Source organism: Bombus pyrosoma, linkage group LG1, assembly GCF_014825855.1.
Source record: "Bombus pyrosoma isolate SC7728 linkage group LG1, ASM1482585v1, whole genome shotgun sequence".
Lineage (NCBI taxonomy): Eukaryota > Metazoa > Arthropoda > Insecta > Hymenoptera > Apidae > Bombus > Bombus pyrosoma.
The window spans coordinates 3,407,682-3,421,584 of record NC_057770.1 but is presented as its reverse complement, the minus strand read 5'-3'; the positions used below and the strand labels follow the sequence as shown (position 1 = coordinate 3,421,584).

Sequence of the window (13,903 nt, the reverse complement as noted above, 5' to 3'; positions counted from 1 at the left end):
AGAGACCAACTCAATCCAAAGCGATCCATTCTGAGTTAGCTAGCTCGACGCTTTCCAATCTTTTTCTTTTTTTTTTTTTTTTTTAATCGATTCGATTTAACATATTCTTTTCGTTTGAGCTAGATTTTATTCGATTCGAATCGATACGGTTCGATTTAGAATTCTGGATTACATGAATGTGCTTAGTTTTAGAGAACATACTCGGGAGTATGTTCTTAAACCTATAATTTAGTACGAAGGATATATTATGGTCTATAGAAAGTTATACGAATAGACGGATACAATTGACTAAACGTTGCCTTTCACAATAATACACCACGAATTCATAATACTAAATACATATTTTATTACATTGTATGTGTAAACAGATCGGTAATTTCAGAACGGATTAACTTGGCATAATTCGCGCAACTGATCCGATACAGGTCGCGATTAATGTCTTCCGTGTTCATACATTATAACATTTTTATCAGGCTCTCTATTAACTGGCGTTTGATGCACGCGATTCGAGTTTGTTAACACAGCTGACTTTCATTGAAACGCTATAAACGTTAATCGCTATTAAGTTTACGCGATATGTTTCAGATATCAGACATTTAAATGTTTTATAGCGAATCTATTAAAAGATTCTGTTATATTTCTCTTTTAGTTACTCCCCTCATTTAAACGATTACGATTAATTTGCAACCATTGCCGATAAGAATGAAAATAATGAGATACCGTTTATTTCTTCACACTGAAAGATATCTCATCCATAAAAACACATATGATAAATTGAACAATTTGAACGATCGAAAGAAAATTATGACATTTTTACTCGGACTATATCGACGAACGTTTGAAAATATATACGTTGGCTCGAACGTGTTAAATACTAGGACGCTGTGCGAATATTACGTGGTTCCATCAGTTCGTTTGACCTGTGAACTTCGGATGATGGCGCGTTTAGGGCCAACGACACGCGTTCCAGTGTAGAGACACGCCAGAAGAGATACAGTCCTCGGTGGTCGCTAGTACGCATTGTCATCTCGTTTAAACGATTGTTAGCCACGCAGACGGCCATCCTAGGCGGTTAGCTTGTTTGCAAAGTGCACGCGGTGCTCTACTTGCATTCAGGCTGGTGCCAATGAATGAAAAGGCGACGCTCTGAATGGCTCATAGTCGAAAAGCATTTAAAAGCGTTGCGCCTTTTGTGCCAACGGTATAATCGCACGGACTGCAGGGTATAGGGACAGGCAAAGTGCGTTCGATCCGGCAAATGGACACGCTGGTTCGGACAGAAATTTACCGTCTTTTGTAAATCATTCTAGGTTTTTTTTTTTTTCAGCAGGTAACTCTTATCTTCGTTTCTGGCCTATTTCTGACCTACTAAGCCAATAAATGTATTAATCTAAACCGTAAAGTTTTCATATTCTCTGACTTTCATCTATTTGTTAGATATGACACGTACGAGAAGTAACAAAGGAAGATTTTGGTTAGATTATTTTTACATCGAGGGAAATATTCTTCGGGGTATGGGCTGTTGTCCACGAGTACTATAAAATTCCAAACATTAATCGTAGCCGCTGTGTTAAGTTAAGGATATTTATAGAGCAATTTTCCGGCTTGCGCAAAGGGTTAAAGGTTCCCAACCGTTACGTGATGTTTACGACGAAATTGAAACAATTTATCGTAAAACGACGCTGGTATTAGTAGGAACGACCAGTCTTCGTTGCTTCTTTCCGATCTTCCTCACCTCATTTTCTCGATATTTGCATCTTTTTAATGAAGAGGCGATATCGAGTGGTTTCGAGCATCTCGTTCTCGCCGGCCCTTTTCGATGACGCTTAACGATTCTAGGGGGAAAAGAGGCAGACAGAGGGGCCGAGACACCGATGGGATAAAGAACGCTCGGTGGAAAGAAGGGAGAGAATCAGGTTCGAGATCGTTAATTCGACTTTGCCAAGCTGTTGGCGTTCACCAAGGAATGGCGACGCGTAAGAGCTTCGACTCGATGTGAAATCAGCACTCGATACGTATAATTCTTCCGCAGGTTCGAACCTCAGCGTAAAGATACCTTGGATGGAGAGCATTTCTCCCGCGAATGGTAGTCGACTGGCGAAAAATTCTGCGTCCTTGAGGTAACCGATACCCGAGATCGCGCTGCGACAACGATACCTGCAAACCTAGCGCACCGTCGATGGCGTAATGGTCACTGATGTAATCGAAAGATCGGTGTGACTGTAAACATAAAAGATCCTTTACCTTTTTCCTAATAATATTAAATCGCTAATCAATTTTTCCTAAAATAATATTTATCTCGTAATATTTAGTACTTGTTTTTAGTATTGTTTAAACCGCTGAAAACACTGCTTACTGCTGTTTGATTCATGAAAAACGAGTCACAATCCCTATTCGTGAACGGTAGAACGCGAAAGACGAAGAATGCAAGGTTTCTTTTTAGAAAGCTCGCCACGATAGGTGTCGGTGCAACGGCGCTTCGCCGCGAAATATTTGTTTCGTTGATTTGCTCTAATGAATGCGCGTATAGCGGAGAGGAGAGCTCGTGTTAGCTCGCGTTTAGCTAAGTTTAGCTAAGTTTAGCGGTGGTTTCAGATGGCTGGCACTGTTTTCTCGGCGATGTAGCATATTATCGAGGCGTTAATAGCATTACGCGCGCCGAACTTTTGCCGTTCGTTCAACCCTCGCGATCATGGAAAGGGTAGCTCGTGGCAATTGTTGCAGATTCGGAAATCACTCGAGCCGAGACATACGAAACTTGTATACGCTACAAGTCGCAGCGAATCTTATCTTTCGTTTCGTTCGCGTAAGCGAAAATCAATTTCAAAGTTCTCCGATAAACGTGCACTGGAATTTTGTTCTATTTCGCAGAGTAAAGTTTTAACCTTATCAGAAGGTAATCAATTTTCTGTGTCACATCTCGGAACGGTATAGTGTCGTGTACACGGTACTCTCTCGCGTACTTCATACTTGGCCACCGTTGTTTACGTTAGTTGCCACGAAAGTGAGCCAGCAGATGTGCATGTGCATATAAACACTCGAACCCATCTTTGGATTTTACCGAACGTTAAGGATAGACTTTCGTTACGAATAGTTTGCGCGACACGTGCGCACAGCTGTTTCGTTTCCTTTTAAACTTTTAGTTTTTAATTCGTCCTCTCCGATACCGATGATACGCACCTTTCCAAGATAATAGGGAAATCGATAGACTCGAGAACAATTTGATTTAACGGTTTCACGGCTCGGACGCATAGCTTCCATCGATACCCCGCATTTTGCTGTTACCGGTGATATATGGGACTGTATTATGCGAAATGTCGAGTCATAGGTAGTTCTCTATTTGCTTAAGGTACATATCTTCGCGCCGCAGTAGTTTTCACTTGGACACCGGTCAAGGTAATTTCACTGTCTTCTTGAAGCAACGTATCTCTTCGTTCGTAGAGCTTCGATTTATATTTATCGACAGTTCTGTACTGTACTCGATCTTGTAATTTAGAGGAGTTAGTATAAACTGCGTGCGTTTTGCTTGTCTCTCTGATGCGACTTAATTCGACCCTATGTTACCGGTTAACGTGAAAAATCTGCTTACGTTCCGTCGTTGGCATAGAAACAACCGGTAACGGTTAACAGAAAGACTGCGCAGTATTCGCGACAATGTTAAGGTCCACGTTTCCCGTTTGATAGCATGAAAGCTGGATGACCTCAGCTCTGAAATTCCGTTACATCCATCATGTACAACCATCTCCAAGCTTGTCGTCGCTCTAGCATCTTCTTTTCGTAAACAATGTCTCGATACCCTATCGTTTTGAATTCTTTCCAGCGACGCAGGAAGCATGTTTTTAAAATTCATAAGATCCAAGACGTTAGGGTTCTATGTAGCTAGAATGAATTCCAAATGTTGTACCAGACAGGAAACTATTTACTCGATCTTTACTCCAAACATCAAGTCGACGGATTATCTTCTCTGGAATTGTAGTATCTCGTAAATAAAATTCCCGCAAATGATAGAAGCTCTTTCGTTTTGATTTCTAGCGTGAATCATCGTTCCAATTAGAAGGCGAGTTTTCCATTGAGGAGATATTTTTAAACCAGTTAACTGACTTCTTCTCAATTTGACGAGTAAATACCACGTCCTATTAGTAGCGTGTCTAACGTGCATCACCATCGAACAATCGTTCCAGTGGTCGTTACTCTCGGTTGCGTAGGTTGGCCTGATCGAGAGCGCAGGAAGTGGTGCGATTTACGTGACACGATTGAATTTTCTGGCAGAAAACGACGGGGAACCAGAGGGTGGAGACACGGTGATCGCGCAAAGAAAACTGGCGATCGAACGACGGTGCAAAAGAACTCGATGCACCATATTCGGAAGCGGCACGGTTTCGTAAGGAAAGGCTCCACGTTGGCCGATACCCGGCCAGGAAAGACGTACGCTCTCGTGCGCGTATCTTACGGCATACTTTGCTTCGGCTACGTGATCGCCATTCGCGATTTCTGTCCCCCTCGTTTCCCCTTTCGTTCACTCTGCTATCGTCTATCCTTCCGAACGTAAGATAAGCACGCTCGTTCCATTCATTCATCGTTGGTCAGTGACGTCCGCATGCTTGTCGCGTTTCTTTTCCATTTGCTTATTTGTAGAAATGTGGGCCGAAAAATGCATAGCTTTCTGGATCGCCTGGCGCCAATCACTCTGATACGGTCTCAATGACTAATAACGTTGCTGATATCGATGGACTTAACGTTGTCCAGATATTTCGTTTGCCAATAATTCCAAGTATTGGACGAAAAAAAAAAAAAAAAAAAGAAAAAGAGGAAAACAATGACGAACGACGATAGTTTGAAGAGAGCGTAGGTGATTTAGAGGATGTGCGGACGATATTATTTGTTCGATTAAGAATTTGCAGCGTCGATCGGTATAAAGTAATATATGATCGGAATCTGAATATTCTGGTTTCTGGTAAAAATCGAGCTAATGTATGCGGTTGCGTCAGGTTTTAAAGGACTCTCGTAGATATAGGAAGAACGAGTAGACAACCACGCTGATCAAAGTACACGGTGAATCATTCCAGTTGTTCGCGCACCAAAGATTTGTCGTTGGTCCTCAGATTTCGAGCGGATGGTTACTCATCCTAACTTGGTGATATCGTATGGCTCTGAAACGAAATTCTCGTGACTCGTGAAAAATCGCTAGCCCCACAGAATCCGGCCACAGGTACATATTTAAGCATCGTGCTTATAACTTTCTGTTGGCCGACCTAAATTTCAAGAGTTTACTGCTGCATTTACCGGGGTCAATGAGTGTCAACGCGATAGATGACGAGCCGCCGTTGCCACGTCGACAATAATTTCGCGGTGGTGTCCAAATGACAATGAAACTACTGCTGTTGTTGTAGAAACAAGATATTTAAATCAAAACTCGTCGTTTTTTTTCCCCTCTTTTTCTTTTGAACGATAACGCGAGATTAGACTTTCTTGCTTCTATGTAAATCATCGAAAATAATATGTGTCGCACGATGTACATTGTCATCTCTGATAAATATATCATTAATATACATCAGATACGTAATGTTTCCTTCCATTTTCCTAATTCATTTCCTCAACTACTTGAAAATATGATTATCGTAATCGCTCTGAACGTTATTTAATTATTAAGAAACACCACATCGTTATTAATGAACTCTCCGCGTTAAATTACAAATGTATGTTCAACGATACGAGTACAGTATATATTGACCTTTGTAAATTAAAAACGATTATTCTGCGATTGTTGTAACGATTATTGTATACGTATATTGCAGATGAGCGGGAAGACGTACAAAAGAAAACGTTTGCGAAATGGATAAATTCACAGTTGCTTAAGGTATGTACTACGTTGTTTAAAATTACGAGTGAGAGTAAGGATTCATACGAGTAAGACTTCGTGATCCCACTAATGTAAGAATTATTTATCAAACATGCATATTCATTGAAACTTTTTATACAGAATCACCACGAGCCGATTTCTGATTTATTCGTTGACTTAAGAGATGGCAATCGATTACTATCCCTGTTGGAAGTCCTTACGTCGAAAGTCTACGTAAGTAAAGAATTTGCAGTGGAGGTGAAGGATTATATAATCGAAACGCATAGGCGCGACAGCCCATAACGAGACACAAGCGATATTTTTATTTCGCATATGATGTAATCTTCTAAACATTCCGCTGACAGTTGTTCTTTTTTTAAAAGGACTAGTCCTCGCAATAGCGCGTCTCGTGTTTACATTACGAGGTGTACGAATAGAATTCCAAGCAGGTGCTCCTATCGAGTATTACGAATATTTGCATGAGAGTGCGGATTATCTACGCACAGTAGGCGTAAGAGTATTCCGAGGGAAAAATATGCGTCGTTACGCGGATTCGTGTCATTTCACGGGCAACTTTAGTCACTCGGAAGATTTCCTTTATATAATCTCACTTTAAATCGCATTATTTATGATTTATTTCCTACTTTTTATTAATCCTTTTTACGACAGCCACATAGAGATAATTACAGCCGCTTAAATGTTGGCTATTTACATTCCTGTATTTCTACGTTAATTATCTCTTTTTTCTTCATTGTGTTGATTTATTTATTACAGAAAAGAGAACGCGGTCGAATGAGAGTTCATCATCTGAATAACGTTAACAAAGCTTTGCAAATTCTCGAGCAGAATAACGTGAGTTGCTAACATTGTGCCCAATTATGAGAGAAAGTATAAGAGATGCAAATTAATTGATATCCTTTACACTACTCCTAGGTGAAACTCGTAAATATTAGCAGCAACGATATAGTTGACGGGAATCCTAAGCTAACACTCGGATTAGTATGGAGTATTATTCTACACTGGCAGGTCAGTTTTATGGCTGGGTCAATTTACTGTGAATAAAGCTTATCGGCAAATATTGAACTCGTTTTTATCGCTTATCATCTATGTAATCTTACGTTGTAGACGTACAATACATCATTTATCTGATATTAAATGAAATGCTTATTTAGGTACATTACCATCTGAAGGATTTAATGACGGAATTGCAACAAACAAATCTGGAGAAAACTCTTTTGGCATGGTGTCGTCAAAATTCACAGGTGAAATCTCGTTCGAAGGATAAAATCAACCTTTTTAGCTATTTGTGTAACAAATTTTTGAGACGCACGTGGTTTTTAGAATTACCCTGGGGTTGACATTAAAAACTTCACGACATCTTGGTCGGATGGTCTGGCGTTTAATGCGATTCTTCATAAATGGAAACCACATTTATTCGATTTCAATAACATAGCGCGTAAACATCCGAATGCCAGATTAGATCATGCATTTCGCATTGCCCAAGAACAATTAGATATCGAACGTTTATTGGATCCAGAAGGTAAATTAAATGAAAAATTATTAATATCTGTACTAATTACTAACATCTAGTTTATGAAGTTTAAGACCGACATATACGTTTTATGTTGTAACAGATGTGAATACATCGGTGCCGGATAAAAAATCAATAATGATGTACGTTATGTGTCTTTTCCAATCATTACCTCATTCTGGAGACGATATAGGCGAGTTGGATCTATCAGTGGCGAGTGATAGTAGCCCGGTTACGACACCAGGAGCAGAGGTATTCAATCTGATTTCGCGTAGCTTAGTAATTATATGTGTCTTTTTAAGAATGTTTCTTTGCAGAATACTCTATCTTTCACAAACTTTGGAACGCCAACGTCGCGGCCGATGAGTCTCGCAACGAACGTGTCTGTAGAACTTGGTGGTTATCAAGTTGCTCTCGAGGAAGTTTTGACCTGGCTCTTGGAGGCGGAAGATAAATTAAATCACGCTCCAGAGCCCGGATCTAGTTTAGAAGTATTGAAGCAACAATTTCACGAACACGAAACATTTTTGGTGGAGTTGTCCGGACATCAGGATGGAGTCGGTGCTGTATTGGAGGAAGGTGCGAGATTATTAGCAGAAGGCGGTTTACACAAGGATGAGGAGCACGAAGTTCGGGTTCAAATGTCGTTATTAAATTCTCGATGGGAAGGGCTTCGAATGCGTGCGATGGAAAGGCAAACTAAAATTCACGAGGTTCTTATGCAAATGCAGCAAGGCCAGTTAGATGCATTGCGGCAGTGGTTAACGAGGACTGAAGATAGGATATCGCTAATGGCAACGATCGAACTAAATCAATCCGCTTTGGATGATCAACTAAAACTGTTAAACGAACTAGAACAAGATATTGCAGCGCAACAGGGAATCGTCGATGGTATGAGAAACATGGTGGTTGTCGTGGATGAAGAAAACTCTGAAGCAGTTTACGCGCAAATGGAAGATCAGTTATCTGCTCTCGGAGAGCGATGGACTCACATTTGTCAATGGAAAGAAGAAAGAAGGCAACGTTTGCAAGCTTTTTCTTCGCTTTGGCAAAATGTTAATGACGATTACAAAAGATTAGTATCATGGTTGAGTGAAACTGAGATCACGTTAAAACAAATGGAAGCAAATCCAGCGTCCGAGATTGGCGAAGTGTTGGAAAGAATTAAAAAATTACAAATTCTGAAAATGGATATGGATGCAAATCAAAGGAAGTTAACGTCTTTGCAAGAATCCGTTCAAGAACTAGAGGGACAAAGTACTTCGCCAGAGTGTATTAACATATTAGAAAAGATCGAAAATTTGCAAGATCGCTGGGAAGCGGTGGGGCAGATAATGGAAGTACAGACGCAGAGGATAACGAATTCCGGATTTGAGTTTGATCTAAAGACTGAGAGGGAAACAACAATGATTACAGGCAACGAATGGATGTCTGAAACAGTAACAAGTATCGCTTATAAGGAAGAAATTACTGCAGCTTCCACACCTCACAGTGATTCGAAGAAACGTCGTATAGATAGTACAGCTAAGCACGAATTTGAATCTGCGTTACATAATCTGTATAAATGGCTCGATTATGTTGATTTAGAAATTGGACGATCGGAGGGAGTATTTGACGAATTGAGCATCGAAGAGAAGAAAGTCGTTTACAATGATACAATAGCTGATATAGAGGCACATAAAGATGACTATAACAGAGTTTTAGACTTAGGGAAACAGCTTCTCGAGGAACTAAGAGATGCAAATGAATCGGTCGAAGCAGAGGAAACAAAAATCAAAGACATACAGAATTGTTGGATGGCAACTAACAATCGACTTGAAGAAATAAAAACTCGTATAGAATATTTAGAAGAAGTGAAAAAATTCCGAACGGAATTGGCTAGTTTAAATTTAATGTTAGATAGCTATACTAAATGGTTTGATTCAAATAAAGGAAACAATCAAGTAGAACCGTTCAGGGTAAAATTGAAGTCAATGAAATCTCACGAGGAGCGCATTAAGAAATTGTCAGAAAAAATCAAAGAATTGTCGGAAAATCAAACTGGTAGCAATGAAACTGTTAGTTTAAATGCTGATATACAAACTTTTGTTCGTAATTGGGACAAATTGTACAAAATATTGTCTGAAAGGTTAACCGAATTAAACGATGCTGTTGATAAAACACCACCAAAGAAATATACGGATGCAGTTGCTAATCTTACTTCTTTTATTAATAATGTGGAGAGTACATTATTGTCAGAGCATATAGTGATGTCAGATGATAAGACAATGGCAGAACAATTACAAAAATTCAATGATTTACAAAATTCTCTGAACGAGCACCAAGAGAATTTTAATTATGTAAATAGTGTTGGACACGAGCTAATAATGAAAACCAGTGGCGATTCTCAGGGACAAAGACTTAAAGATGCATTACAAGATCTTATCACCAAATGGAGTGATATACCTATAATATTAGAAGAACGGCAACAAAACTTATTGAGAGATATAGATACTTTAAAGGTATTTAATAACGAGCTCTTGGATCTTCAAAGTTGGCTTGAAAAGTCAAATCAGTATCTAGAAGAATTATCGAAAGATAGCGTGTCAAATAATATCGAATGTATGGAATTTAAATTAAAGCAAATTCAATCTTTTTGTGAGGATATAAATCAAACAAAACCTCGAATAGAAAAACTTCAAATCTCTACAAACAGATTGCTTGAAAATTCTGAACCAAAATTTGCGAATGTATTAAACAATAAGCTGGACGTTGTATCACATAAGTGGAATGCTATCGTTGACGGTGCTAAAAGTTTAAATGATAAATATGAGGATACATTGAAAAAGAATGATGAAATAATAAATGGGATAGAAGATTTTACGAAGTGGTTGTCGACCTTAGAAAAAGAAATACCAGTTGAAACTAAAATAACATCTTCCGTTGAACTGTTTCAAGTTCGTGGCCGATATCAGTCGTTAAAAGAAAAAATAGATAAACGAGTAGAAGAATTTAGAAATCTAAACGAAATGGGTAATGATAAATTGTTAAGTTCTGAAGGATCTTCGGTACAAGAACTTGGTAGACGATTTACGTTTTTAAATGCTCGCTGGACAGATGTTACAGATCGTATTTATGAACGATACAGACATTTACAAAATGCCAGCCACGAATATGGTGAATTCCGTGCTTTAGTTGCGCAAGAAAGTGATTGGTTGGATAAATTAGATAAACGATTGAAGAGATCGACAGAAAGTGCTGCAGATGCTGAAGAAATATCAGAGGAACTTGATGTAAGTTTACACGTTAATAGTACCATGCAAATTTTTATGGTTTGTATGAAAAGTAACGAATTCTTGTTTTTAAAAAGGATTTAGAGAATTACATACGAAATCATCCAGAAATAAGGCTTGAAAAGATACAAGAAATTGGTAAACAGTTGGTTGAAAGTAATATCATGATGCAGTCCATTCAAGCAGATGTAGAAAGCTTAACGAGTCGTTGGGAGAGCCTAAATAATCAGGTATGTCACTGTTATATGTAATGTCATAATGCTTGAATTATTGATTCTGTTCATAACAAACAGTTGTATTTATTCTTAACTGCATGCATCATTGCCAAGGAAAACTTAAGTACTTATCTTAGACATATCTATTTAAAGATGTTAGTTTTTTATTCTGCTTTGAAAGATTACTCTTGCTTGTATGAATTATGAAGCTTTTTACTTTTGTGTTTGAAATTATAATGCTGTACAAAGAAAATATGTTATTCAGGTGAATTTTTTAAAATTTCCCCATATCTTTAAGTTGATAAATTTTTATATATTTATAATTGTTTAAGTTTGGTAAATACATTTAAACAATAGTTTATTCAACGAAGTTGTTTAATTAAGTTATACAGAAAATTAGAATTATATTTTGAGTAGGCAGGGCAGCGAGCAAAGCTGCTGGAAGGATCAGTGAAGCAAGCGCAACAATCAGAAGGACGTATTCTTGCCCTTCAGCACTCCCTAACGCAAATAGATTCTGTACTAACTGCACGTCTTGACTGCGACCTTACTGCTGATGATTTGCCTCATGATTATCAGGTCTGTTAGTGAAACTTTTTCTTACCATTTACTAAGCGTATGTTTGAAAGTTTCTGCAAATGTATAAAAAATGTGTAAACATAATATGTGTACTAAATTCATCTTTTTTTCTTATATTAATAAACATTGTACATAAAGCATTGCTTCAAGGAAGCATGATAAAAATGTTGTCTATGTATTTTGTAAAAATATATATAAGAGTGTAATGTATAAACAAAGAACTAGACTTAGAATAAGATCTAAATTTTGTGATGATAGTTGTACGAGTCAGGTATATATATTTTAGAAATTAATGGAAGAAATGGAGCATCAGCGTTCGACGCTTCAAGAAATGGCATTACAAATCGAATCATACAAAGCTTCTGGAAAGCAAGAAGCTGCATTTAGACTGCAAGAACAACTGACTCTTATTGAACAAAAATTCTCAGAAGTTCAAAAGAAATTCCAACGTTTCCGATGTCCAACGAATTTAGAACCGAGATTATCCAGAGCTCTGCGAGAACTCAGAGGAATAGAAGAAGCAACCTGTTTATTGGAATTATCATCAGAAGATCCAGAAGCTATTGAAGGTCAACTTAAACATTGTCTGGTAATTAATTATATACTTCGTAAATTTTATTTTTCATAGATGTTCAAGTTGTGAAAAATCTGCTTTTTCATTTATAGCGCTTTTATCAAACATTAAGTGAAATTAAAAGTGAGATAGAAAATATTATTCTAACTGGTAGAAAATTAGTTGAAGAAAAAAGTGTTACTGAACCAGAAAAATTTTCTCGGCGTATTGATATGCTAAAAGAATTGTACAACAAGGTAATACATGTTTAATATCAATGTATATTTTTAGTAGTACTGCTTTCCATGTACAATCGTTCTGTTTATACATTATATTTGTTATTATATTTATATTTCATTATTACAGTTGGGTTTACATATAACTGAATCGAAAGCATGTTTAGAAACTGCTTTGGATTTATCACGTGATATGTATAAAAATATGTCTTATATTAATATGTCCATAGATAGTATTAACAAAGAATTAGATACACAAAAAAATATGCCTGATCTTCCAGTTAATGCAATATATGTACGAGTAAGTGCATAAATACATAAGTAGATTTAGATTCCACGATTTTTAATAATCTTTATATCAAAACAAATGATTATGAAATTGTTTAAATAGGAAACTCTGACAGAAGTAATACCGCGATTAAATGTTGTGAAAGACAAGTTGCTAAATTCCCAGGAAGAATTTTCAAAACTTTGTGACCCAATGTATTTAGAGCAATTTAAAGAAAAGTTATCAGACATTGTTACGAGATTAGCATATACTGAGAAGAGATTAAGACTATGTAATGCTTCAGAGGTAAATCCATCATATACAAAGAAATTGGTGTAATAAATGAGGTGAACAAATTTTCGTACTTTTAGGAAGAGCCTAATGTTGATGAAATAACGGCTTGGCTGTTACAAGTAGAGGAAAAGCTAAATAAATTGGATGGTGTTCCAGTTGATCAGTTAACGGAAAATCATTTTGAACAATGCAAAGTAATCAATATTTTAAGATTGCGCTACATGAAATGGGATTTTACTTTACGTATTTATTCAATGATTAATTTTTAGGCTGTACAAAGTGAAATGATTGAGGCAAAACCAAAAATCAATCAACTTCAACGTTATACCTATTATCCGAAAGTTTCAGACGTCTGCAAGAAGTGGGAGGATATATCTAATAGAATACAGGTATGTGTAGTTATATATGTACATATTTTCGTATAATAAATTTAAATATCATTCATTGCTTGTTTCCTCATGGCTTGTATTGCTTCTTCTTTATCTTAACATCTGGTATATGTAATGCTTGTGCTTTATAGTACCATTACGTATATCTCATCAAGACAAATTTTCAATATATATATATTTTTATATATATATATATTAAGAGTATGATTATATCATTTCTATAAACTAATGTTTCAGTTCCACTAAAAATGATAATTGATGTAATACGTCAATCTTTCACATTTGAGGCTTTAAAATTTTATTAATAAAGCTTTCTTTTTTTGATTATTTTTTTATGAATTCTTTTGCTTTGCATTTATTTTTTAGTTCACTAAAGCATATAATGAATTTTTTTTAAAGATTTATGTGTAAATCAATTATATGTAATTCTACCTCTTAAGTTTGATTGTTAATACTATGTACATGTTTAACACATTATTGTACAAATATTATGTATAAGTTATATTGGTACATATTCGTGAATGTTATGGAGCTGTCCAAGAGGTGTCTCTATCTATGTAAATAATACTGCCATTAATAATAAAAAGCAGACATAGACTTTGGTGGATGGAAAATACTTGTCATTGATCAGTTATTTATGATATTGTCTCTCCCCTTGTATAGAATTTTATACAGAAGTCTGAATATGATTTGCAAAAGCAACGAATAAGGAATGAACAGAAATGTG

General features: G+C 36.8%; 1 protein-coding gene across 9 annotated transcripts in view; it reads left to right on the top strand.

Moving 5' to 3' along the window:
- LOC122571259 (dystrophin, isoforms A/C/F/G/H) overlaps nucleotides 1-13,903 on the top strand; it is a 438,419-nt gene that overhangs the window by 6,397 nt on the left and 418,119 nt on the right. For 7 of the 9 annotated variants that reach the window (XM_043734851.1, XM_043734846.1, XM_043734824.1 and 4 more), the window contains 16 exons: nucleotides 5,796-5,857; nucleotides 5,981-6,073; nucleotides 6,614-6,691; nucleotides 6,773-6,865; nucleotides 7,012-7,101; nucleotides 7,181-7,379; nucleotides 7,474-7,622; nucleotides 7,673-10,642; nucleotides 10,720-10,872; nucleotides 11,275-11,436; nucleotides 11,723-12,025; nucleotides 12,103-12,246; nucleotides 12,356-12,526; nucleotides 12,617-12,799; nucleotides 12,865-12,981; nucleotides 13,057-13,176. In XM_043734851.1, the coding sequence (XP_043590786.1) occupies nucleotides 5,796-5,857; nucleotides 5,981-6,073; nucleotides 6,614-6,691; nucleotides 6,773-6,865; nucleotides 7,012-7,101; nucleotides 7,181-7,379; nucleotides 7,474-7,622; nucleotides 7,673-10,642; nucleotides 10,720-10,872; nucleotides 11,275-11,436; nucleotides 11,723-12,025; nucleotides 12,103-12,246; nucleotides 12,356-12,526; nucleotides 12,617-12,799; nucleotides 12,865-12,981; nucleotides 13,057-13,176 (5,087 nt within the window). The remainder of the gene's footprint in view (nucleotides 1-5,795; nucleotides 5,858-5,980; nucleotides 6,074-6,613; nucleotides 6,692-6,772; nucleotides 6,866-7,011; nucleotides 7,102-7,180; nucleotides 7,380-7,473; nucleotides 7,623-7,672; nucleotides 10,643-10,719; nucleotides 10,873-11,274; nucleotides 11,437-11,722; nucleotides 12,026-12,102; nucleotides 12,247-12,355; nucleotides 12,527-12,616; nucleotides 12,800-12,864; nucleotides 12,982-13,056; nucleotides 13,177-13,903) is intronic. The other 2 variants (XM_043734833.1, XM_043734860.1) reach the window with 2 other exon arrangements.